Source organism: Pseudorasbora parva, chromosome 12 (genome assembly GCF_024679245.1).
Source record: "Pseudorasbora parva isolate DD20220531a chromosome 12, ASM2467924v1, whole genome shotgun sequence".
In the NCBI taxonomy this organism is placed as follows: Eukaryota; Metazoa; Chordata; class Actinopteri; order Cypriniformes; family Gobionidae; genus Pseudorasbora; species Pseudorasbora parva.
Genome location: NC_090183.1, coordinates 925,094 through 951,357, shown reverse-complemented (window position 1 = coordinate 951,357; position 26,264 = coordinate 925,094). Strand labels below are relative to the sequence as shown.

General features: G+C 41.4%; 1 protein-coding gene across 1 annotated transcript; it reads right to left on the bottom strand.

The window, feature by feature from the left end:
* Positions 1–380: 380 nt before the first annotated feature.
* On the bottom strand, positions 381–26,264 carry LOC137093402 (NADH dehydrogenase [ubiquinone] 1 alpha subcomplex subunit 4-like 2). Its single transcript, XM_067458213.1, has 4 exons — positions 26,084–26,264; positions 13,768–13,853; positions 9,449–9,509; positions 381–759 (listed from the first exon to the last, which is right to left on the bottom strand). The coding sequence occupies exons 1-4, from the start codon at positions 26,123–26,125 to the stop codon at positions 703–705; spliced, it is 246 nt and encodes an 81-aa protein (XP_067314314.1). The 5' UTR covers positions 26,126–26,264; the 3' UTR covers positions 381–702.

Below are 26,264 nucleotides of genomic sequence, written 5' to 3'. Positions count from 1 at the left end.
CAAACTTGGAGGTTTTTCTAAAGGGCCACAAAAATGTGGTTTTTACTGTTTGGACAAAGACGGCACATGTTTGTGTTCTCAAACAAAATAGAGACTCAAAATGGGATGCGTGTGACATACATTTGATTCTCATGCTTTTAAAAGGAATATTTCACCCCAAAAATGTGAAGTTATCTGATACGTATACGTGTGTGTGTGTGTGTGTGTGTGTGTGTGTGTGTGTGTGTGTGTGTGTGTGTGTGTGTGTGTGTGTGTGTGTGATGGGTAGGTTTAGGGATAGGGGTTGGGTTAGGGGATAGAAAGTATCATTAACCTGATATAAAATCAATGGAAGTCCATAATGTCCTCACTAATAGTGAAACAAACCTGTGTGTGTGAGTGTGTATATAGTATATATAGTAAAGTGTGATTTATTCCTGTGATCATCATCATCATTACTCCAGTCTTCAGGGTCACATGATCCTTCACTAATCATTCTCATATGTGGATTTGATGATCAATAAACATTTATTATTAATTCTTAAAACAGTGCTGCTTCATATTTTAGCTAGCTATTAAAATATTTTTCAGTGGAAGCAGGAGCATATGGAATACAGCATTTAGTAAGTACACCTGTAGTGTGTGTGTGTGTGTGTGTGTGTGTGTGTGTGTGTGTGTGTGTGTGTGTGTGTGTGTGTGTGTGTGTAGCTCCTCTGAGGTCTTTTAAAAGTCAGGTCCTTCCTTCTTCAGATGCTTATATTCTGTGTTGATGGCCACCAACTGTGTAGAGAGAACGAGAGAATACATTTAAATGTAGTTAGCGTAAATTAAGATCATCAGAATATCATAAACGACAAACAAGAACACACACACACACAAAGAGAGAGAGAGAGGGAGAGAGAGAGAGAGAGAGAGAGAGAGAGAGAGACTCATACACACACACAGAAAGTGTCTGACAGGTTCTGCAGTGTTTTGTTACGTGATCTGGCTCTGTGTTTGATTTCAGGAAAAGTCTATGAGAGATTTTTAAGGTTTGTGACCGAAATAAATCCAGAATATTTACATACCGTAGATCCCAGCTAACAAAAATATGTTCTAAGAACGTTTTTCTAAAATTCTCATTCAGTTATGGAAACGGTGGTGATGGTTCTCTGTGCGTTACTCTAGAGTGTTCTCTGAGCGTTACTCTAGAGTGTTCTCTGAGCGTTACTCTAGTGTGTCCTCTGAGCGTTACTCTAGAGTGTTCTCTGAGCGTTACTCTAGTGTGTCCTCTGAGCGTTACTCTAGAGTGTTCTCTGAGCGTTACTCTAGAGTGTTCTCTGAGCGTTACTCTAGAGTGTTCTCTGAGCGTTACTCTAGAGTGTTCTCTGAGCGTTACTCTAGAGTGTTCTCTGAGCGTTACTCTAGAGTGTTCTCTGAGTGTTACTCTAGTGTTCTCTGAGCGTTACTCTAGAGTGTTCTCTGAGCGTTACTCTAGAGTGTTCTCTGAGCGTTACTCTTGAGTGTTCTCTGAGCGTTACTCTTGAGTGTTCTCTGAGCGTTACTCTAAAGCGTTCTCTGAGCGTTACTCTAGTGTGTTCTCTGAGCGTTACTCTAGTGTGTTCTCTGAGCGTTACTCTAGAGTGTTCTCTGAGCGTTACTCTAGAGTATTCTCTGAGCGTTACTCTAGAGTGTTCTCTGAGCGTTACTCTAGAGTGTTCTCTGAGCGTTACTCTAGTGTTCTCTGAGCGTTACTCTAGAGTGTTCTCTGAGCGTTACTCTAGAGTGTTCTCTGAGCGTTACTCTTGAGTGTTCTCTGAGCGTTACTCTTGAGTGTTCTCTGAGCGTTACTCTAAAGCGTTCTCTGAGCGTTACTCTAGTGTGTTCTCTGAGCGTTACTCTAGAGTGTTCTCTGAGCGTTACTCTAGAGTGTTCTCTGAGCGTTACTCTAGAGTGTTCTCTGAGCGTTACTCTAGAGTGTTCTCTGAGCGTTACTCTAGAGTGTTCTCTGAGCGTTACTCTAGCGTGTTCTCTGAGCGTTACTCTAGAGTGTTCTCTGAGCGTTACTCTAGAGTGTTCTCTGAGCGTTACTCTAGAGTGTTCTCTGAGCGTTACTCTAGAGTGTTCTCTGAGCGTTACTCTAGAGTGTTCTCTGAGCGTTACTCTTGAGTGTTCTCTGAGCGTTACTCTAGACTGTTCTCTGAGCGTTACTCTAGAGTGTTCTCTGAGCGTTACTCTAGAGTGTTCTCTGAGCGTTACTCTTGAGTGTTCTCTGAGCGTTACTCTAGACTGTTCTCTGAGCGTTACTCTAGAGTGTTCTCTGAGCGTTACTCGTTACTCTAGAGTGTTCTCTGAGCGTTACTCTAGAGTGTTCTCTGAGCGTTACTCTAGAGTGTTCTCTGAGCGTTACTCTAGAGTGTTCTCTGAGCGTTACTCTAGAGTGTTCTCTGAGCGTTACTCTAGAGTGTTCTCTGAGCGTTACTCTAGAGTGTTCTCTGAGCGTTACTCTAGAGTGTTCTCTGAGCGTTACTCTAGAGTGTTCTCTGAGCGTTACTCTAGAGTGTTCTCTGAGCGTTACTCTAGAGTGTTCTCTGAGCGTTACTCTAGAATGTTCTCTGAGCGTTACTCTAGAGCGTTCTCTGAGCGTTACTCTAGAGCGTTCTTTGAGCGTTACTCTAGAGTGTTCTCTGAGCGTTACTCTAGTGTTCTCTGAGCGTTACTCTAGAGCGTCCTCTGAGCGTTACTCTAGAGCGTTCTCTGAGCGTTACTCTAGTGTTCTCTGAGCGTTACTCTAGAGTGTTCTCTGAGCGTTACTCTAGAGCGTTCTCTGAGCGTTACTCTAGAGTGTTCTCTGAGCGTTACTCTAGCGTGTTCTCTGAGCGTTACTCTAGTGTTCTCTGAGCGTTACTCTAGTGTTCTCTGAGCGTTACTCTAGAGTGTTCTCTGAGCGTTACTCTAGAGTGTTCTCTGAGCGTTACTCTAGCGTGTTCTCTGAGCGTTACTCTAGAGTGTTCTTTGAGGGTTACTCTAGAGTGTTCTCCGAGCGTTACTCAAGAGTGTTCTCTGAGCGTTACTCTAGAGTGTTCTCCAAGCGTTACTCTAGAGTGTTCTCCGAGCGTTACTCTAGAGTGTTCTCCGAGCGTTACTCTAGAGTGTTCTCCGAGCGTTACTCTAGAGTGTTCTCCGAGCGTTACTCTAGAGTGTTCTCCGAGCGTTACTCTAGAGTGTTCTCCGAGCGTTACTCTAGAGTGTTCTCCGAGCGTTACTCTAGAGTGTTCTCCGAGCGTTACTCTAGAGTGTTCTCCGAGCGTTACTCTAGAGTGTTCTCCGAGCGTTACTCTAGAGTGTTCTCCGAGCGTTACTCTAGAGTGTTCTCTGAGCGTTACTCTAGAGTGTTCTCTGAGCGCTACTCTTGAGTGTTCTCTGAGCGTTACTCTAGAGTGTTCTCTGAGCGTTACTCTAGAGTGTTCTCTGAGCGTTACTCTAGTGTGTTCTCTGAGCGTTACTCTAGAGTGTTCTCTGAGCGTTACTCTAGAGTGTTCTCTGGGCGTTACTCTTGAGTGTTCTCTGAGCGTTACTCTAGTGTTCTCTGAGCGTTACTCTAGAGTGTTCTCTGAGCGTTACTCTAGAGTGTTCTCTGAGCGTTACTCTAGAGTGTTCTCTGAGCGTTACTCTAGAGTGTTCTCTGAGCGTTACTCTAGTGTTCTCTGAGCGTTACTCTAGAGTGTTCTCTGAGCGTTACTCTAGAGTGTTCTCTGAGCGTTACTCTAGAGTGTTCTCTGAGCGTTACTCTAGAGTGTTCTCTGAGCGTTACTCTAGAGTGTTCTCTGAGCGTTACTCTAGTGTGTTCTCTGAGCGTTTCTCTAGAGTGTTCTCTGAGCGTTACTCTTGTGTTCTCTGAGCGTTACTCTAGAGTGTTCTCTGAGCGTTACTCTAGAGTGTTCTCTGAGCGTTACTCTAGAGTGTTCTCTGAGCGTTACTCTAGAGTGTTCTCTGAGCGTTACTCTAGAGTGTTCTCTGAGCGTTACTCTAGTGTTCTCTGAGCGTTACTCTAGAGTGTTCTCTGAGCGTTACTCTAGTGTGTTCTCTGAGCGTTACTCTAGAGTGTTCTCTGAGCGTTACTCTAGAGTGTTCTCTGAGCGTTACTCTAGTGTTCTCTGAGCGTTACTCTAGAGTGTTCTCTGAGCGTTACTCTAGTGTGTTCTCTGAGCGTTTCTCTTGAGTGTTCTCTGAGCGTTACTCTAGAGTGTTCTCTGAGCGTTTCTCTTGAGTGTTCTCTGAGCGTTACTCTTGTTTTCTCTGAGCGTTACTCTAGAGTGTTCTCTGAGCGTTACTCTAGAGTGTTCTCTGAGCGTTACTCTAGAGTGTTCTCTGAGCGTTACTCTAGAGTATTCTCTGAGCGTTACTCTAGAGTGTTCTCTGAGCGTTACTCTAGAGTGTTCTCTGAGCGTTACTCTAGTGTTCTCTGAGCGTTACTCTAGTGTGTTCTCTGAGCGTTACTCTAGTGTGTCCTCTGAGCGTTACTCTTGTGTTCTCTGAGCGTTACTCTAGTGTTCTCTGAGCGTTACTGTAGAGTGTTCTCTGAGCGTTACTCTAGAGTGTTCTCTGAGCGTTACTCTAGAGTGTTCTCTAAGCGTTACTCTAGTGTGTCCTCTGAGCGTTACTCTTGTGTTCTCTGAGCGTTACTCTAGTGTTCTCTGAGCGTTACTCTAGAGTGTTCTCTGAGTGTTACTCTAGTGTTCTCTGAGCGTTACTCTAGAGTGTTCTCTGAGCGTTACTCTAGAGTGTTCTCTGAGCGTTACTCTAGTGATTTTGATCGTTCTGAGTACTGCATTATTTTCTACTGCTCGACCATGAAGCAGCTGAAAACCCACCGGTCCTGTGTTGCTGTGTTTATGAAAAGGTCTCGGAGCGTCAGATTTTCTGTGACAGAAACTGTGTTTGTGTTCTGAATGTGTGACAGGAGACAAGTTCTTCAGCCGCTGTTTTTTTTATTCTCATATTCTCATTGATCTCTCTCTCTCTCTCTCTCTCTCTCTCTCTCTCTCTCTCTCTCTCTCTCTCTCTCTCTCTCTCTCTCTCTCTCTCTCTCTGTCTCTGTCTCTCTGTTTCTGTTTCTGTTTCTCTCATTATGATTAATGTTGAGACGCCACTGGATTCTTGATTTCTAACCTTTGGCTCCTTTTGAGAATCAAACATGTCGAGTCGTGACCTTTTGTGAGCCTGATCGCAAACTTGCCATGAACACGCGTGTCTCCTGTGAGGAAACCTGCCTCATTCTCTCCATCTGTCTTTGTTAATGCTTTCATTAATGGTTGGAGGTGATCAAGATGTTCCAAACGAGAACAAAACATTCACCCGCCACAATATAAATTATTCCTTCTAAAGCAGACGGGAACGAATGCTGTGTTTTTCACACGAGCCTCAGGCGCACGAGGCTTATCTAGAAACAAGTCACCATGAAATCAAAATGGACATTTATTTATTTAATTTTTTTTATGAAATATTGCAGTGTTTATTCTAAATGAATTATCAGTAGCTAGGGTTCTCCGAATATCTTCCAGAACATCTCTTCTGATGACGAGGGGGCGGGGCCACCTTTCACTCACATGAGATCAGCCAATAGCAAACCACAGCCATCCAATCATTTCCCCACAGACAAAAAACTTTTAACTTAACTTTTGGAAATTTTGCGTGAAAACACTAATCACACTATTTAAAGAGATAGTTCACTCAAAAATGAAAGTTGGCCCATTATTTAATTCACCACAAGTCATCCTAGGTGTGTATGACATTATTTTTTCAGACATATAAAATCAGTTACATTTAAAAAGTCCAGGCTCTTCCAAGCTTTATAATGGCTGTTTCTGTTTTAAAGTCAAAAGTGCATCTATCCGTCATAAAAGTGCATTCATCCGTCATAAAAGTGCATCCATCCGTCATAAAAGTGCATCTATCCATCATAAAAGTGCATCTGTCCATCATAAAAGAGCATCTATCCATCATAAAAGTGCATTCATCCTTCATAAAAGTGCATCTATCCATCATAAAAGTGCATCTATCCATCATAAAAGTGCATCCATCCGTCATAAAAGAGCATCCATCCGTCATAAAAGAGCATCCATCCTTCATAAAAGTGCATCTATCCATCATAAAAGTGCATCTATCCATCATAAAAGTGCATCCATCCGTCATAAAAGTGCATCCATCCGTCATAAAAGAGCATCCATCCGTCATAAAAGTGCATCTATCCATCATAAAAGTGCATTCATCCTTCATAAAAGTGCATCTATCCATCATAAAAGTGCATCCATCCGTCATAAAAGTGCATCCATCCGTCATAAAAGTGCATCTATCCATCATAAAAGTGCATCTGTCCATCATAATAGTGCATCTATCCATCATAAAAGTGCATTCATCCTTCATAAAAGTGCATCTATCCATCATAAAAGTGCATCTATCCATCATAAAAGTGCATCCATCCGTCATAAAAGTGCATCCATCCATCATAAAAGTGCATCTATCCGTCATAAAAGTGCATCTGTCCATCATAAAAGTTCATCCATCCATCATAAAAGTGCATCCATCCATCATAAAAGTGCATCCATCCGTCATAAAAGTGCATCCATCCAACATAAAAGTCCATCTATCCATCATAAAAGTGTATCTATCCGTCATAAAAGTGCATCTATCCATCATAAAAGTGCATCCATCCATCATAAAAGTGCATCCATCCATCATAAAAGTGCATTCATCCGTCATAAAAGTGCATCTGTCCATCATAAAAGTTCATCCATCCATCATAAAAGTGCATCCATCCATCATAAAAGTCCATCCATCCTTCATAAAAGTGCATCTATCCATCATAATAGTGCATCCATCCATCATAAAAGTGCATCCATCCATCATAAAAGTGCATTCATCCGTCATAAAAGTGCATCTGTCCATCATAAAAGTTCATCCATCCATCATAAAAGTGCATCCATCCATCATAAAAGTCCATCCATCCTTCATAAAAGTGCATCTGTCCATCATAAAAGTGCATCTATCCATCATAATAGTGCATTCATCCATCATAAAAGTGCATCCATCCATCATAAAAGTGCATCCATCCATCATAAAAGTCCATCCATCCATCATAAAAGTGCATCTGTCCATCATAATAGTCCATCCATCCATCATAAAAGAGCATCTATCCATCATAATAGTGCATTCATCCATCATAAAAGTGCATCTGTCCATCATAAAAGTGCATCTGTCCATCATAAAAGAGCATCTATCCATCATAATAGTGCATTCATCCATCATAAAAGTGCATCTATCCATCATAAAAGTTCATCCATCCATCATAAAAGAGCATCTATCCATCATAAAAGTGCATCTGTCCATCATAAAAGAGCATCTATCCATCATAATAGTGCATTCATCCATCATAAAAGTGCATCTATCCATCATAAAAGTGCATCTGTCCATCATAAAAGTTCATCCATCCATCATAAAAGTGCATCCATCCATCATAAAAGTGCATCTGTCCATCATAAAAGTGCATCTGTCCATCATAAAAGTGCATCTGTCCATCATAAAAGTGCATTCATCCATCATAAAAGTGCATCTATCCATCATAAAAGTGCATCTGTCCATCATAAAAGTGCATCTGTCCATCATAAAAGTGCATCCATCCATCATAAAAGTGCATCTATCCATCATAAAAGTGCATCTATCCATCATAAAAGTGCATCTGTCCATCATAAAAGTGCATCTGTCCATCATAAAAGTGCATCAATCCATCATAAAAGTGCATCTATCCATCATAAAAGTGCATCTGTCCATCATAAAAATGCATCTGTCCATCATAAAAGTGCATCTGTCCATCATAAAAATGCATCTGTCCATCATAAAAGTGCATCTGTCCATCATAAAAGTGCATCTATCCATCATAAAAGTTCATCCATCCATCATAAAAGTGCATCTATCCATCATAAAAGTTCATCCATCCATCATAAAAGTGCATCTGTCCGTCATAAAAGTGCATCAATCCATCATAAAAGTTCATCCATCCATCATAAAAGTGCATCTGTCCGTCATAAAAGTGCATCTATCCATCATAAAAGTTCATCCATCCATCATAAAAGAGCATCTATCCATCATAATAGTGCATCTATCCATCATAAAAGTGCATCTATCCATCATAAAAGTGCATCTGTCCATCATAAAAGTGCATCTATCCATCATAAAAGTGCATCAATCCATCATAAAAGTTCATCCATCCATCATAATAGTGCATCTATCCATCATAATAGTGCATCTATCCATCATAAAAGTGCATCTGTCCATCATAAAAGTGCATCTGTCCATCATAAAAGTGCATCTGTCCATCATAAAAGTGCATCTATCCATCATAAAAGTGCATCTACCCATCATAAAAGTTCATCCATCCATCATAAAAGTGCATCTGTCCGTCATAAAAGTGCATCAATCCATCATAAAAGTTCATCCATCCATCATAAAAGTGCATCTGTCCATCATAAAAGTGCATCTATCCATCATAAAAGTTCATCCATCCATCATAAAAGTGCATCTATCCATCATAAAAGTTCATCCATCCATCATAAAAGTGCATCTGTCCGTCATAAAAGTGCATCAATCCATCATAAAAGTTCATCCATCCATCATAAAAGTGCATCTGTCCGTCATAAAAGTGCATCTATCCATCATAAAAGTTCATCCATCCATCATAAAAGAGCATCTATCCATCATAATAGTGCATCTATCCATCATAAAAGTGCATCTATCCATCATAAAAGTGCATCTGTCCATCATAAAAGTGCATCTATCCATCATAAAAGTGCATCAATCCATCATAAAAGTTCATCCATCCATCATAATAGTGCATCTATCCATCATAATAGTGCATCTATCCATCATAAAAGTGCATCTGTCCATCATAAAAGTGCATCTGTCCATCATAAAAGTGCATCTGTCCATCATAAAAGTGCATCTATCCATCATAAAAGTGCATCTACCCATCATAAAAGTTCATCCATCCATCATAAAAGTGCATCTGTCCGTCATAAAAGTGCATCAATCCATCATAAAAGTTCATCCATCCATCATAAAAGTGCATCTGTCCATCATAAAAGTGTGCTTGGATAGATTCACTTTTATGGACTTTGAAACAGAATCAGCCATTATAAAGCCAGGGCATTTTTTAATATAACTGATTTTATTTGTCTAAAATAAGAATGTCATTCACCCAAATCATGGGGTCATTTTGTCCTTTTTGGGTGACCTATCTCTTTAAAACCAGCATAGAATAGTGGCGAAGTTTGGGACGCAGCTCTCTGTGTGTTTGCTAATGTAAGGTTTGCCGTCTCCTGTCACGCATCGCTCCGTCGAGTGAGATGAAACTGATCTGAGAACAGCGGGAGTGACGGATCCGTCTGCGCTGTCAGTCTAACGCTGATCACAGAGCAGTCGATGGCCTGTTTACCTTGTACTGATAGGTCGGGTCGAGTTTGTTCCACGGTTCAGGGTTATTCTTCCTGTCCCAGCTGACAGAATGAGGGTAAGGCCAGACCGGAGAGGAGAGAGAGAGCAGGTGAGTGAAAAAAACAGCAGTGGGAAGGAGGGAGAGAGGATGAGTGACAGTAAAGGAGAGTAATTATCAGGCGGAGGGGACGGAGGCCAGTGTGTTTGGCCGACTGCCGAGTTTGATCTCACAATGATTAATTAACACACACACACACACAACAAACAGATACAAATACCCCTCATCCAATCAGAATTTAGAATATTTACAGCGTAGTATTAAAGCGATAGTTCACCTAAAATGAGCCTGTGATGTTGATCTGCTGACCCCCAGTTCATCCACATGTAGGTGTGTGTGTTTCGTCAGGAGAACACAAATGAAGATGTTTAACTCAACCGTTGCTGTGTGTAGGTCATATAATGATGTGAATGGGGAACAATTCCATGAGAGCAAAATAAACATGCTTAGACAGCACACACACAAACACACACACCCTGCTGATGATCATATATATATATACAGTATATAGATACCTCATTAGTGCTTGCGTGGATCGGTGAAATGAGGCTATATTATATATATATATATATATATATATATATATATATATATATATATATATATATATATATATATTAGTGCTGGGCAACGATTAAAATGTTTAATTGCGATTAATCGCAGTATACGCAAAATTCAATAATAAATGCAAAAGCGCTGCTAAATGAACAAAAGAGCAATAACATACGGTTTGCAAACACTTTAAACTAATAAGGTGCTTTTTACAGCAGTTAAAAGTTAGTAACAGATACAATATTTCTTGTAAATGTCAACTTAAACATTAATTTAATCAAACTAAATTAAATTGGTGGTATACATGTATTGATTGTGTAGTAATATTCTCATCAGTGCTCTGTCAGCTTTAACACAGCCCGACTAAATCTGCATATTTGTGATAATCACCCCAGGGCGTTATTTAATTTTATAAAGGCCATTTTTATAAATCGTATTAAATGTATGCATCATCTTTCCTGTTAAATTCTTACATTTGATTAATAAATTCAGTTATGATAGTAAAAACACTATAGGCTGTTACCAATCAAATTAAATTATTTAAACTGCAAAAAATACAGCTGCAATAAATAATGTTATAAGACTGATGTTCTCAATAAAACATGCAATCATACTTATAAACATAACCGCCAATAGGAGGCAGCAAGTGATCGTCTTCATGAGCGAGTCATTGAGTCGTTCATTCAAATGATTCATTCAAAACACTGAATCATTTAGTATCAAAATAGCGCTGAGTGTTTGCTTTCCTCTGGAACTATTTCCGTCGGTGAAATGGAACAAAAATAGGTTGTTTGGATCTAAAATGTAAGTGACTTAATATTAATTAGGCTACTGTTTATTGAACTAGGCTACACCATTCATGCGACACAATTCACGATTGCAAAGTCGACTTGTGTTATTAACAATATCACAAATCATAAATATCCACAATTACAGAAAGCTCAGTTTGACCCCAGTATGTCTCTTCTGTGAGTTTATATCGCTGCTCAATGGTTTTGATTTCTCCACGAATGTCTCTCAGAGACGGGCAGCGCAAGCCTCAACGCGACTAACGTACCAGAGGCAGAGAGACACTCATCAATCGCTGTTTACATTGAATATAATAAAAACAACCAAAAAATCTGAATCATTCTCGTGTTTCTGGTTATTTTTATATTTTATTTGTCCCAGACAAACAATCTCGAGCCCTTGGCTTCGGCTACAGACAGCGCTGTATTCTCCTGACCAATGGTTTGTCTGTGTGTGTATTCTCCTGACCAATGGTTTGTCTGTGTGTGTATTCTCCTGTGACCAATGGTTTGTCTGTGTGTGTGTTCTCCTGTGACCAATGGTTTGTCTGTGTGTGTGTTCTCCTGTGACCAATGGTTTGTCTGTGTGTGTGTTCTCCTGTGACCAATGGTTTGTCTGTGTGTGTATTCTCCTGACCAATGGTTTGTCTGTGTGTGTATTCTCCTGTGACCAATGGTTTGTCTGTGTGTGTGTTCTCCTGTGACCAATGGTTTGTCTGTGTGTGTGTTCTCCTGTGACCAATGGTTTGTCTGTGTGTGTGTTCTCCTGTGACCAATGGTTTGTCTGTATGTGTATTCAGAGGCAGTGAGCAACGGCCTTTCAATATAATAATAAATAACTGCGTTAATGCGCGATAAAATAATTGTCAGCGTTAATTAATAAATGCGTTAACGCGATAATAACGCGTTAACTTGCCCAGCCCTAATATATATTTCTATCTATGATCGCTCTAGTTTGACCTCAGCAGACGGCAGTAATAGCGGATGGGAACACTAGATGAGATTCGTCTGATATGAGGTAAAAAAAAAACATAAATACTGTTGTGTTTCTCTCAGAAACCGATCGGTTCGTGTCTTAAGACATCAGTGTGTCGTCACGAGCAGCAGGGTGTGTGTGTGTGTTGTCTAAGCATGTTTTGTTTTGCTCTCATAGACTTGTTCCCCATTCACATCATTATGACCTACACACAGCAGCGGTTGAGTTTAAAATCTTCATTTGTGTTCTCCTGAAGAAACACACACACCTACATGTTGATGCCCTGGGGGTCAGCAGATCAACATCAGGCTCATTTTAGGGTGAACTATCGCTTTAATCCCGCCTTCACGTGCTACCGGAAGTTTCCTTCTTCCCACTTCAGAAGTCGTGATCACGAGCTTGTTGTGTACTTTGTTGTCGGAAAGAATGGAGGAAGCCAGGTTCGTACTTTTGTGCATCTTGGGAAAATATTATTTTAACACTATAACCATTTCAGTCATTTCCCGGTCCCAGAAAATCATAAATACACTACAGCAGCGCAACACGAAAGCATATCGATTACAATCACATTCACAATAAAGGCATAATGTAGATAAGGCTGCTAAAGACTCAAATGGTGATAGTTTTCAGCCATACATGATCCGATTGTAAAGCTACTTTTCCTTTATCCGAATCATGACTCGATTCACTGATTCATAACTATTCAAAGCTTTTTGAAATCGGCCCACATTAGGGTAAGTAATTATTGACAGAATTTACCCTTTTTGGGTGAACTAACCCTTTACAGCTTAAGATGCTGTCATGTGACAGATTTAAGCACATACAAACTACTCTTATATTCAACAAAATACATGAGACTGACTTACATATTTAAAATACAAAATATGAGTACATTTTAAAAGGGCGGTGATCAAATTACAGTTACATCTGAAAGTATTTTAGATGACCAAAGTGATTCCTTTTGAAGTTTAAGATACAGTTCTGATCATAATAATTTAATTTATTTGTTTAGGTAATTGCCACTTTTTATCTCACAGTTCTGGCTCCTTTTCTGAGAATTGTGACTTTAATTTAAAAAACTTTAATTGTGAGTTTATATCACGCAACTCGCAATTGTGAAAAAAAGGCAGATTTATAGGGAGTCGCAATTACCTTTTTTATTTCCCAGAAGACAAAGTACAATTTATTCTGTTAAAATGCATTTAATTAAAAATATCTTCATTTGTGTTCCAAAGATGAACGAAAGTCTGTACATTTTAATTCATTTAATTTAATTTTAATTTAACCATTAAAGCAGACTCCTGATTTATTTTTATTTATTTTTAGACTTTTTGGTACAACCTTTTGATCAAATAAATGCAGCCTTGGTGTAAAAAAAGCTGATTTAAATTATATGAATATTTCACAATTTTACTGTATTTTTGACCAAATAAAAGCAGTCTTGGTATAAACAGCAATTTTAAATTATAATCATATTTCACCAGCCATTACTTTTTGAGATTTAATGTCATTTATTTCATTAAACACTAATGTAAACAGTGATTGGTTATTTTCTAACTCTGTAAAAGCCTCCCAAGATAGTGTCCTAAAGTTCTGATCATAAATTTCATAATCCTCACAGAATATGCAACATTTTTATCATTTTAACAAAATAAGAGGATGCAAAAAATATGGTGTGTGTGTGTGTGTGTGTGTGTGTGTGTGTGTGTGTGTGTGTGTGTGTGTGTGTGTGTGTGTGTGTGTGTGTGTGTGTGTGTGTGTGTGTGTGTGTGTGTGTGTGTGTGTGTGTGTGTGTGTGTGTGATGGGTAGGTTTAGGGGCAGTGTAAGGGGATAGAAAATACAGTTTGTACAGTATAAAAACTATCGCACCAATGTACTGTCCCCACATTTTACAAAAACAAACGTGTGTGTGTGTGTGTGTGTCTCTGGCCTGCTCTCGTCTCACCTGACGTGAGGTCCGCGAGCCAGTCGGATCAGATAGAGAGAAGCTCCGCTCATACCCAATAACAGGAAGAGGAACTGAGGGATGAGCTGAAAGAGGACGAAAAGATTATCAGACGTCTGTGTGTGTGTGTGTGTGTGTGTGTGTGTGTGTGTGTGTGTGTGTGTGTGTGTGTGTGTGTGTGTGTGTGTGTGTGTGTGTGTGTGTGTGTGTGTGTGTGTAAAACCAGTGCAGAAATGTTTGACAAAAACATCACAAGTGCGTCATCTTGCTGTACATAAGAGACAGTGTTATTTATATATCTTCATGTCTTACAGTTGCATTTAGCAGATTAGCTGGACGGTAATATAGTTGCATTTTTAGACAATCAAGCAGTTGAGATTTGCTATATACAGAGGAGAATGGGCCGACTGATTCAAGCGGATAGAAGAGCAACTTTGACTGAAATAACCACTCGTTACAACCGAGGTATGCAGCAAAGCATTTGTGAAGCCACAACACACACAACCTTGAGGCGGATGGGCTACACCAGCAGAAGACCCCACCGGGTACCACTCATCTCCACTACAAATAGGAAAAAGAGGCGACAATTTGCACGAGCTCACCAAAATTGGACCGTTGAAGACTGGAAAAATGTTGCCTGGTCTGATGAGTCTCGATTTCTGTTGAGATATTCAGATGGTAGAGTCAGAATTTGGCGTAAACAGAATGAGAACATGGATCCATCATGCCTTGTTCCCACTGTGCAGGCTGGTGGTGGTGGTGTAATGGTGTGGGGGATGTTTTCTTGGCACACTTTAGGCCCCTTAGTGCCAATTGGGCATCGTTTAAATGCCACGGCCTACCTGAGCATTGTTTCTGACCATGTCCATCCCTTTATGACCACCATGTCCCAATCCTCTGATGGCTACTTCCAGCAGGATAATGCACCATGTCACAAAGCTCCAATCATTTCAAATTGGTTTCTTGAGTATGCCAAGAGTTGACTGTACTAAAATGGCCGCCACAGTCCCCAGATCTCAACCCAATAGAGCATCTTTGGGATGTGGTGGAACAGGAGCTTGCAAGCGGTATCCTCTACTGTTTAAGCTACACTGATGCAATACCATAAACAGCAGATGTGTTAAACTATCACTTGTTTATTTCTAGGTTTCCTGTAACTTTCCTTCTACTGTAAAGTAACAGTGAATACATGAGATGATAACATCTACACCTTAAATGCAATGCGAGCAACTTTGAAAAAAGACATCTGCCAAACGTATAAATGTAAATACCCGAATAACGAGTAACTTGATCTAACTCAGCAAGACCTGCTCCATCATGAGCTGAAAGAGGAAAGCATGCGCAGGAGACGCCGTCTGACACGTTTCAGAACGCAACGGCGTGTGAAATGGATTTAGAAGTGTGTGTGTTCATGTACTTGCATCGAGTAGGTTTCAGGTTTAAATGAACACACACACTCTCTCTTTTAAATGCATGGAGACACACTGTGTGTGTCAGTCTGGGTTGAGCGACGAAGGACACTAGTGTGTGTGTGTGTGTGTTCTGCCCATCAGACTGAGTGACATGATCACACACACACACACACAAGTCCTACCGGGAGACTTCAGTGTGTGTGTGTGTGTGTAAATGATAACAGGGATTAGAATAGAAATGCATATTAAAAGAGGAAATGTGAAGCATCCGTTCGGATGGCAGGATCGCCACATTTTTTCTGCGTTTGAGAAAGTGAGAGACAGGCAGACACAGACTTAGCCTTATGTTGTCAAAACTGCCTCCTGTAACAGTTATTTGCATAATCCCCCAGGGGTTACCGGAGATATTCAAATTAGCTTATCAAGTATGTTTAAGCGTCGTAAGCCGAGCGCAACATGTGTTTTTGCTTTGGTTTGTCTCATCTCGCTGCTGAGCTCAATCCTGATGGGCGTTCTGTGGACAGTTGAGGTTTTTTACTCAACAGCATCGAGTGTGTTTGTCTGGTTTGATCATCTGTGTAGATGATGATGAAGTTTCACTTATTTATTTATAATATCTTGATTTTCAATTAGTCTTTGTTTGTATTTTCTCTCTATTTCTCGCAAGCTCTTAATACTGAGTTTGATTAAGTGGGAACTTTGATTGAAAATACAAAAACTAAAGTAATTTTCTCTGTAATTATTTTTTCTCACCGTATTTCTGTACACTTTCTTTAAAATGTAATATTTTTATTTTATTTTTAATTGTTTTTCTTTGTGGATAAATGTAAGCTGTGAAAGGACTCAGGTAAAAGGAAAGGTTCTCTCAAAGTTATGAACAAACATTCTTCCATTAACATTAATAGAACAATAAAAATGAAGTGCTCTTTATTAATGTTCATGCACAAAAAGCATTATCTGTGTATAGTTCATGAAACACAACATTCAAGAGTAACACTCAGAGAACACTAGAGTAACGCTCAGAGAACACTCTAGAGTAACGCTCAGAGAACACTCTAGAGTAACGCTCAGAGAACACTCTAGAGTAACGCTCAGAGAACGCTCTAGAGTAACGCTCAGAGAACACTCTAGAGTAACGCTCAGAGGACACTCTAGAGTAACGCTCAGAGAACACTCAAGAGTAACGCTCAGAGAACACTCTAGAGTAACGCTCAGAGAACACTCTAGAGTAACGCTCAGAGAACACTCTAGAGTAACGCTCAGAGAACACTCTAGAGTAACGCTCAGAGAACACTCTAGAGTAACACTCAGAGAACACTAGAGTAACGCTCAGAGAACACTCTAGAGTAACACTCAGAGAACACTAGAGTAACGCTCAGAGAACACTCCAGAGTAACGCTCAGAGAACACTCTAGAGTAACGCTCAGAGAACACTCTAGAGTAACGCTCAGAGAACACTCTAGAGTAACGCTCAGAGAACACTCTAGAGTAACGCTCAGAGAACACTCTAGAGTAACGCTCAGAGAACACTCTAGAGTAACGCTCAGAGAACACTCTAGAGTAACGCTCAGAGAACACTCAAGAGTAACGCTCAGAGAACGCTCTAGAGTAACGCTCAGAGAACGCTCTAGAGTAACGCTCAGAGAACACTCTAGAGTAACGCTCAGAGAACACTCAAGAGTAACGCTCAGAGAACACTCAAGAGTAACGCTCAGAGAACACTCTAGAGTAACGCTCAGAGAACGCTCTAGAGTAACGCTCAGAGAACACTCTAGAGTAACGCTCAGAGAACACTCAAGAGTAACGCTCAGAGAAAGCTCAAGAGTAACGCTCAGAGAAAGCTCAAGAGTAACGCTCAGAGAACACTCTAGAGTAACGCTCAGAGAACACTCTAGAGTAACGCTCAGAGAACGCTCTAGAGTAACGCTCAGAGAACGCTCTAGAGTAACGCTCAGAGAACACTAGAGTAACGCTCAGAGAACACTCTAGAGTAACGCTCAGAGAACGCTCTAGAGTAACGCTCAGAGAACGCTCTAGAGTAACTCTCAGAGAACGCTCTAGAGTAACGCTCAGAGAATGCTCTAGAGTAACGCTCAGAGAACACTCTAGAGTAACGCTCAGAGAACACTCTAGAGTAACGCTCAGAGAACGCTCTAGAGTAACGCTCAGAGAATGCTCTAGAGTAACGCTCAGAGAACACTCTAGAGTAACGCTCAGAGAACACTCTAGAGTAACGCTCAGAGAACACTCTAGAGTAACGCTCAGAGAACGCTCTAGAGTAACGCTCAGAGAACACTCTAGAGTAACGCTCAGAGAACACTCTAGAGTAACGCTCAGAGAACACTAGAGTAACGCTCAGAGAACGCTCTAGAGTAACGCTCAGAGAACACTCTAGAGTAACGCTCAGAAAACACTCTAGAGTAACGCTCAGAGAACACTCAAGAGTAACGCTCAGAGAAAGCTCAAGAGTAACGCTCAGAGAAAGCTCAAGAGTAACGCTCAGAGAACACTCTAGAGTAACGCTCAGAGAACACTCTAGAGTAACGCTCAGAGAACGCTCTAGAGTAACGCTCAGAGAACGCTCTAGAGTAACGCTCAGAGAACACTAGAGTAACGCTCAGAGAACGCTCTAGAGTAACGCTCAGAGAACACTCTAGAGTAACGCTCAGAAAACACTCTAGAGTAACGCTCAGAGAACACTCAAGAGTAACGCTCAGAGAAAGCTCAAGAGTAACGCTCAGAGAAAGCTCAAGAGTAACGCTCAGAGAACACTCTAGAGTAACGCTCAGAGAACACTCTAGAGTAACGCTCAGAGAACGCTCTAGAGTAACGCTCAGAGAACGCTCTAGAGTAACGCTCAGAGAACACTAGAGTAACGCTCAGAGAACACTCTAGAGTAACGCTCAGAGAACACTCTAGAGTAACGCTCAGAGAACACTCTAGAGTAACGCTCGGAGAACACTCTAGAGTAACGCTCAGAGAACACTCTAGAGTAACGCTCAGAGAACACTCTAGAGTAACGCTCAGAGAACACTCTAGAGTAACGCTCGGAGAACACTCTAGAGTAACGCTCAGAGAACGCTCTAGAGTAACGCTCAGAGAACGCTCTAGAGTAACGCTCGGAGAACACTCTAGAGTAACGCTCAGAGAACACTCTAGAGTAACGCTCAGAGAGCGCTCTAGAGTAACGCTCAGAGAACGCTCTAGAGTAACGCTCAGAGAACGCTCTAGAGTAACGCTCAGAGGACACTCTAGAGTAACGCTCAGAGAACGCTCTAGAGTAACGCTCAGAGAACGCTCTAGAGTAACGCTCAGAGAACACTCTAGAGTAACGCTCAGAGAACACTCTAGAGTAACGCTCGGAGAACACTCTAGAGTAACGCTCAGAGAACGCTCTAGAGTAACGCTCAGAGAACACTCTAGAGTAACGCTCAGAGAACACTAGAGTAACGCTCAGAGAACACTCTAGAGTAACGCTCAGAGAACACTCTAGAGTAACGCTCAGAGAACACTCTAGAGTAACGCTCAGAGAACACTCTAGAGTAACGCTCAGAGAACGCTCTAGAGTAACGCTCAGAGAACGCTCTAGAGTAACGCTCAGAGAACACTCTAGAGTAACGCTCAGAGAACACTCTAGAGTAACGCTCAGAGAACACTCTAGAGTAACGCTCAGAGAACACCCTAGAGTAACGCTCAGAGAACACTCTAGAGTAACGCTCAGAGAACACTCTAGAGTAACGCTCAGAGAACACCCTAGAGTAACGCTCAGAGAACACTCTAGAGTAACGCTCAGAGAACACTCTAGAGTAACGCTCAGAGAACACTCTAGAGTAACACTCAGAGAACACTCTAGAGTAACGCTCAGAGAACACTCTAGAGTAACACTCAGAGAACACTCTAGAGTAACACTCAGAGAACACTCTAGAGTAACACTCAGAGAACACTCTAGAGTAACACTCAGAGAACACTCTAGAGTAACACTCAGAGAACACTCTAGAGTAACACTCAGAGAACACTCTAGAGTAACACTCAGAGAACACTCTAGAGTAACACTCAGAGAACACTCTAGAGTAACACTCAGAGAACACTCTAGAGTAACACTCAGAGAACACTCTAGAGTAACGCTCAGAGAACACTCTAGAGTAACACTCAGAGAACACTCTAGAGTAACACTCAGAGAACACTCTAGAGTAACGCTCAGAGAACACTCTAGAGTAACACTCAGAGAACACTCTAGAGTAACGCTCAGAGAACACTCAAGAGTAACGCTCAGAGAACACTCTAGAGTAACGCTCAGAGAACGCTCTAGAGTAACGCTCAGAGAACACTCTAGAGTAACGCTCAGAGAACACTCTAGAGTAACGCTCAGAGAGCACTCTAGAGTAACGCTCAGAGAACACTCTAGAGTAACGCTCAGAGAACACTCTAGAGTAACGCTCAGAGAACACTCTAGAGTAACGCTCAGAGAACACTCTAGAGTAACGCTCAGAGAGCACTCTAGAGTAACGCTCAGAGAACACTCTAGAGTAACGCTCAGAGAACACTCTAGAGTAACGCTCAGAGAGCACTCTAGAGTAACGCTCAGAGAGCACTCTAGAGTAACGCTCAGAGAACACTCTAGAGTAACGCTCAGAGAACACTCTAGAGTAACGCTCAGAGAACACTCTAGAGTAACGCTCAGAGAACACTCTAGAGTAACGCTCAGAGAACACTCTAGAGTAACGCTCAGAGAACACTCTAGAGTAACGCTCAGAGAACACTCTAGAGTAACGCTCAGAGAACACTCTAGAGTAACGCTCAGAGAACACTCTAGAGTAACGCTCAGAGAGCACTCTAGAGTAACGCTCAGAGAACACTCTAGAGTAACGCTCAGAGAACACTCTAGAGTAACGCTCAGAGAACACTCTAGAGTAACGCTCAGAGAACACTCTAGAGTAACGCTCAGAGAACACTCTAGAGTAACGCTCAGAGAACACTCTAGAGTAACGCTCAGAGAACACTCTAGAGTAACGCTCAGAGAACACTCTAGAGTAACGCTCAGAGAGCACTCTAGAGTAACGCTCAGAGAACACTCTAGAGTAACGCTCAGAGAACACTCTAGAGTAACGCTCAGAGAACACTCTAGAGTAACGCTCAGAGAGCACTCTAGAGTAACGCTCAGAGAACACTCTAGAGTAACGCTCAGAGAACACTCAAGAGTAACGCTCAGAGAACACTCAAGAGTAACGCTCAGAGAACACTCTAGAGTAACGCTCAGAGAACACCCTAGAGTAACGTTCTCATAATGTTTAAAGAATGATGCAATGTTCCCTTAATGTACATTTAAGAAACTAGATGATTTTAATGTTGAGAGGACATTTAGACATAGCGTTTTCATAACTTAATAAGAACATTCCTAGAAGACCTTTTTCTTAGCAGGGGAGGTGAAACAGACTTGATAAATTGTATGAACACATATGTGTGCACTTTTAAGTGTCATATTCAGTGTTCACACTTTTTAGTGAAGGAAACAACAACTTTCTTATTTATTCGTGAAGTCACACTTGTTAGTCATTGTAACACCTGTGTGATGGCCGTGAGAGAGAGAGAGAGAGAGAGAGAGAGAGAGAGAGAGAGAGAGAGAGAGAGAGAGAGAGAGAGAGAGAGAGAGAGAGAGAGAGAGAGAGAGACACAGCATCTAACAGCATCTGCTGCAACATCTGCTCCTGACCCACAACAACTCAAAGACGTTAAACTGAATTCTGCTGCAGTTTTCTGTCCCTTAAGTCAAATTTTAGAAAGAATTTGTCTTTGCTATGGAAGTTTGAGTGTCAAAATGAAGTAATTTCATCATCCAGAGACAGTAGTTCCTCTGAAACACAATAATAACATGAAGGTGCAGAGGACGTAACAGTAATTACTTACATAATAATCACTCTTAATGTGTTCAGTGGCGTTTGCGTAACAGTCGTTCATTTAGATTTTGGTAACCCGCCAAACCACGATAATCTGGGTCATCGCACACTCATCGTCAGGAACGGAGCTTTTGCTGGAGAAAGACTAGTTTTGTTCGCTCTGGGTTTATTGTTCATCTTTTATGCTGTGAAGTAAATCTTTCACTATGAGCACAGTTTTGTCCACTTCAGAAAGAGTTTCTTTTTTGTTTATCTACAGTAAATCTATTAATAGGAAGGTCAATACGGTTCTCAGAATAATGCAGCATTACAATAGAGGACCGTGATGGTGAAGCGGCAGTTATTTAATGTCTGTACACTGCAAAAAAATGCTTTTCTTACTCAGTATTTTTGTCTTGTTTCGAGTCCAAACATCTAAAAAATCTTACATTAAGAAACATTTACTAGACAAGCAAAAGTAATTGACTTGTTTTGGGGAAAAATAACTCAAAATGAAGAGAGTTTTTGCTTAAAATAAGATAAATAATCTGCCAATGGGGTGAGAAAAATAATCTTAATTCAAACAGAAAACAACTTAAAACAAAGACAAAAATACTAAGTAAGAAAAATAATAATAATAATAATAATAATAATAAATTTTATTTATAATGCACTTTATATTAAACAAAATCTCAAAGTGCTACAGAATTTAAAAACAAAAACAAAAACAATCAACAACAATAAATAAATAAAACCGAAAAATAAAATAAAATAAATTAAACAAGTAGCAAGTCAATTAAAAGTCAATTAAAAGCTCTGCTAAAAAGGTGGGTTTTAAGACCACGCTTAAAAGTATCTATAGTCTGTGGAGTCCGCAGGTGGTCAGGGAGAGCATTCCACAGACTGGGGGCTGCAGAGCAGAAGGCCCGATCCCCCATAGTACGGAGATTGGCTGTGGGAGTTTTGAGGCGATACAGCGAAACAGAGCGGAGGTTACGAGTGGCTGTTTGTGTGGTGAGGAGTTCCTTGAGATAGGAGGGAGCATCACCATGGATGCACTGGTGGGTAAGGAGAGAGATCTTGTACTCGATCCTGAACGACACAGGAAGCCAGTGGAGTGATTTTAGAATGGGGGTGATATGGTCGTATTTGCGCACCCTCATGAGGATCCTAGCAGCGCTGTTCTGAATACACTGCAGCCTCTGGAGATTTTTGCTAGGGATGCCAATAAGGAGCGCATTGCAGTAGTCCAGCCTGGAGGAGATAAAGGCATGGACAAGCTTCTCCGCATCAGCCAGTGATAGAATGGGACGAAGTTTGGCAATGTTTCTGAGGTGAAAGAAGGAGGTCTTACACAGGTGTTTGATGTGCGCTTCAAAAGTAAGCTGTGATTCCATTCTGACCCCCAGATTCGTGACTGAAGTGGAAAGAGGAATGACCTGATCAGAGAAAGCAATGCTGGTGATAACGGACTTCTGGACCTGAAGTGGAGTGCCGACTAGGATAGCTTCAGTTTTGGAGCTGTTTAGCTGCAGAAAGTTTTGCTTCATCCACGCCTTTATCTCATCCAGGCAAGTGATCAAAGTGGAAGGTGTGAGGTCAGCAGAGGGAGATGAACTTGTCCTAAAGTAAAGTTGAGTGTCATCAGCATAGCAGTGGAAAGAAATCCCATGCCGGTTGATGAGACGGCCAAGGGGGAGCATGTAGAGTATGAACAGGGTGGGTCCGAGCACAGAGCCTTGAGGGACACCGCAGGTGACATTGTGTGACAGGGATGTAGCTTCTCCTAACGCAACATATTCAGTTCTCCCAGTGAGATAAGAAGAAAACCAGTTGTGGACCGAGTCAGAGAGACCAATGGTGGAATGTAAACGGTGAAGGAGGATGTTATGGTCAACTGTATCGAAAGCTGCAGTTAAGTCCAGGAGGATGAGAAGGGATGGGGAACCAGCATCTGCCGCCATCAAAAGATCGTTTGTGACCCTGACCAAAGCTGTTTCTGTGCTGTGTCCTGAGCGGAAACCAGACTGAAATTTCTCATAAAGATGGTTATGCTCCAAATGGACCTGAAGCTGTGCAGCAACAACTTTTTCCAGCACCTTAGAGAGGTATGGGAGGTTGGAGATGGGCCTGTAGTTGTCATTAACATCTGGGTCTAAAGTAGGTTTTTTCAGAAGTGGTCTGATGATAGCAGTTTTAAGAGATGAAGGAACATGGCCAGCCTGGAGGGAATTATTAATAATCTTGGTAATGAATGGACTTAAGACACTGAGGTTAGATTTTACCAAGGCTGTAGGAAAAGGATCCAGTGCACAGGTGGATGGTTTCATTTTTCTGATGATGTCCTCAACCTCGAGCTGTGTGATGATGGAGAAGCAGCAGAGATGTTGGAAGGTCCCTGGCTGTGGATCAACAGACGGGACAGGCAGAGCGGAGGTGCTAGATAGGAGCAAGTGGATGTTGTCTACTTTGTTCCTAAAAAAGGTCATGAACTTATTGCACCTCTCTTCTGTGGCTTCTGAAAAAGAGTGAGTTTGCGGTTTGAGGATGTGATTAATAGTGGAGAAAAGCTTCTTGGAGTTTCCAGGGTTATTGTTGATGATGCTAGAGTAGAACTGTGACTGAGCATCTCTTAAACACCTTGCGTAGGCCTTCTGATGATCTCTATAGGCTTGCCTATGAACAGTGAGTCCTGAGAGCTTGAGACGCCTCTCAAGTACGCGCCCAACCGTCTTCATCTTCCGCAGTTCGCTGGTGTACCAGGGTGCTGAGCGCGAGAAGGTGACCATTCTAGTTATGACAGGTGCGTGAAGATCTAGAAGGCTGCTCAGAGACTTGTTGTAGAAGTCAACCGACTCAGAGACTGAGGAGAGATCAACAGAGGAGAATTGCTGAAGGTCTGTAGTTAAAGAGTCTTGGTTAATCTTTTTCAGGTTCCTGAAGCAAATTTGACGGGAATCTTTGGTAAGGGAAGAGGGGCGTGGCAGCTCCAATGAGATGGCCTGGTGGTCAGACACACCCAGATCATACACCAAGAGGTTTCTAATATGAGGAGAGTTGGAAATGACCAAGTCCAGAGTGTGCCCCCTAGAATGAGTGGGTCCATCCACATGCTGTTGGAGATTGAGGCAGTCCAATAATTGCAGAAACTCAGCTGCCAGGTGGCAGGAGGGGGTATCTACATGAATATTAAAATCTCCTAATATTAAAATGTTGGCAGAAGTAGAGCAGAGTGTTGTGAGAAAGTCATGCATCTCAGAGATAAAAACTGAATTTGTTTTTGGGGGCCGATAAATGAGCAGTATTGTCAACGAAAAAGGGGGTTTACATTTAAAAGCAAGGTATTCAAATGATGACACTGTGGGCAGAGGGAGAAAAGACAGCTCCAATGATTGTCTATGAATTACAGCTAAGCCACCACCACGACCAGTGTAGCGGGCTTTCTCCAGGTAGCTGTAACCAGGAGGACAGGCATCATTAAGTGCTGCGTAAACTGCAGGCTGATGCCATGTTTCCATTAAGCACATAAGGTCTAATCTCTTATCAATGATGTGGTCTTGGATGAAAGATGACTTATTTGAGAGGGATTGTGCATTAAAAAGTTCTATTTTGAGCGTTGATGGGGTGGTGAATCTCGTTATTGGCCGTAAAACACTAAAATCCACTCCACGTTTTCTGTCATGCGCTGTGCTAAAAGATCTCGCGGTGTTTCCCGTGCAATCCAGTTTAGATTGGTGAGATCTCGCGGTGATTCCCGTGTTTCCCGTGTTGCCAAAACGGAGAGCAAAACTGTTGTGATGACGCGGCAGATGTGCGACGGAGGTCCAGATGGATGGTATGGCTGATGCAGAGTTTTCAGGCTGATGATAAACTAGCCCGCGACGAGAGCCTCTATGGATGTAACGCCGTCTGCGCAGAAGTCCAAGTTCCTTAATGACCGCGATGCACGCCGGAAATGTGCGGTCGTTGAAATTTAGCAGCTGTGGGATGGAATATTTAAGCTTCATGACGGCCGCTGGAAGGTTTTGACTAGCGCTATGCATTATAGAAACACAGAGCTGGAACACTGTCAGGCACAGCGAGATGATGGTCCATACCATAGCAGAGTGTATGCGGCAACTCCCAGCAATTTCAGCAAACAGCCGATGTTAGAAGAGATAGCAGGGGTGAGTAAAAGTCTTTGAAATTAGGAGAAAAACCGTAAAAATCCGTACAAAAAAGGTTTTAGATGTATAAAAGTCCTCTCCTGTCATGAGGGAGTCCATTCAAACTGCCAACTGTCAACAGCCAACTGTCAACAGCCGAGAAGAGTTATCCGAGACGATAAGAGCCAAGTAATATGTCCCAAAATTAGCACTGACTGAATGTACTAGTTACTGACAAAAAATAAAATTAAAATAAAGTTTATAATTAACGTATATAAACTAAAATCGGGTGGAAAAGCGGCGAACAGACAACGCCAGCGTCCTCTCCCCCTCGTTGCTAGGCAACAAAAAAAAAGAAAAGCCTTTTTTGCAGTGTGAAAAGGACACTAGTATCTTCATTAGCGTAGTTCTCATCTGATAGTGTGAGTACACTGCAAAAAATGCTCTTCTTACTCAGTATTTTTGTCTTGTTTCCAGTCTAAATATCTAAAAAAAATCTTAAATCAAGATGCAGTTACTAGATCAGTTAAATGGCATAAGATATGTTTGCTTGTTTTCTTGAAATGAAGTGAGTTTTTGCTTAAAACAGGCTAAATTACCTGCCAATGGGGTGAGAAGAAAAATAATCTTATTTCTGTTTGGGACGGAAACGAGAAATCATTTTGCCTGCTTTAAGCAAAAAAAAACTCATTTAGATTTTATTTTCAACAAAACAAGAAAACATATCTTATGTCAGTTGGTCGTTTTACTTGTATAGTAAATCTTGACTTACTTGATTGTTAGATATTTAGACTAGAAACAAGACTAAATTATTTTTTCCCGTGTACAGTCGGGTTGATAATATCACTGAAGGTGAAGTTCAGCTGAAGGTGAATGGTGGACTCACCCCTGGATGTTTTTTTGCGTGGCGGTACATCGTTCTGAACATTTCGCCTTGAGCTCCAGAGACTTCAGTGGATGAACACGAGTGTGTGTGTGTTCTGTAAGCGGGTCAGTTAGCGTGTGAGGACGGATGGCCACTGTGATCCAATTAACAGAGTTAAGCCCCTGAGATGAGTGAATGAACA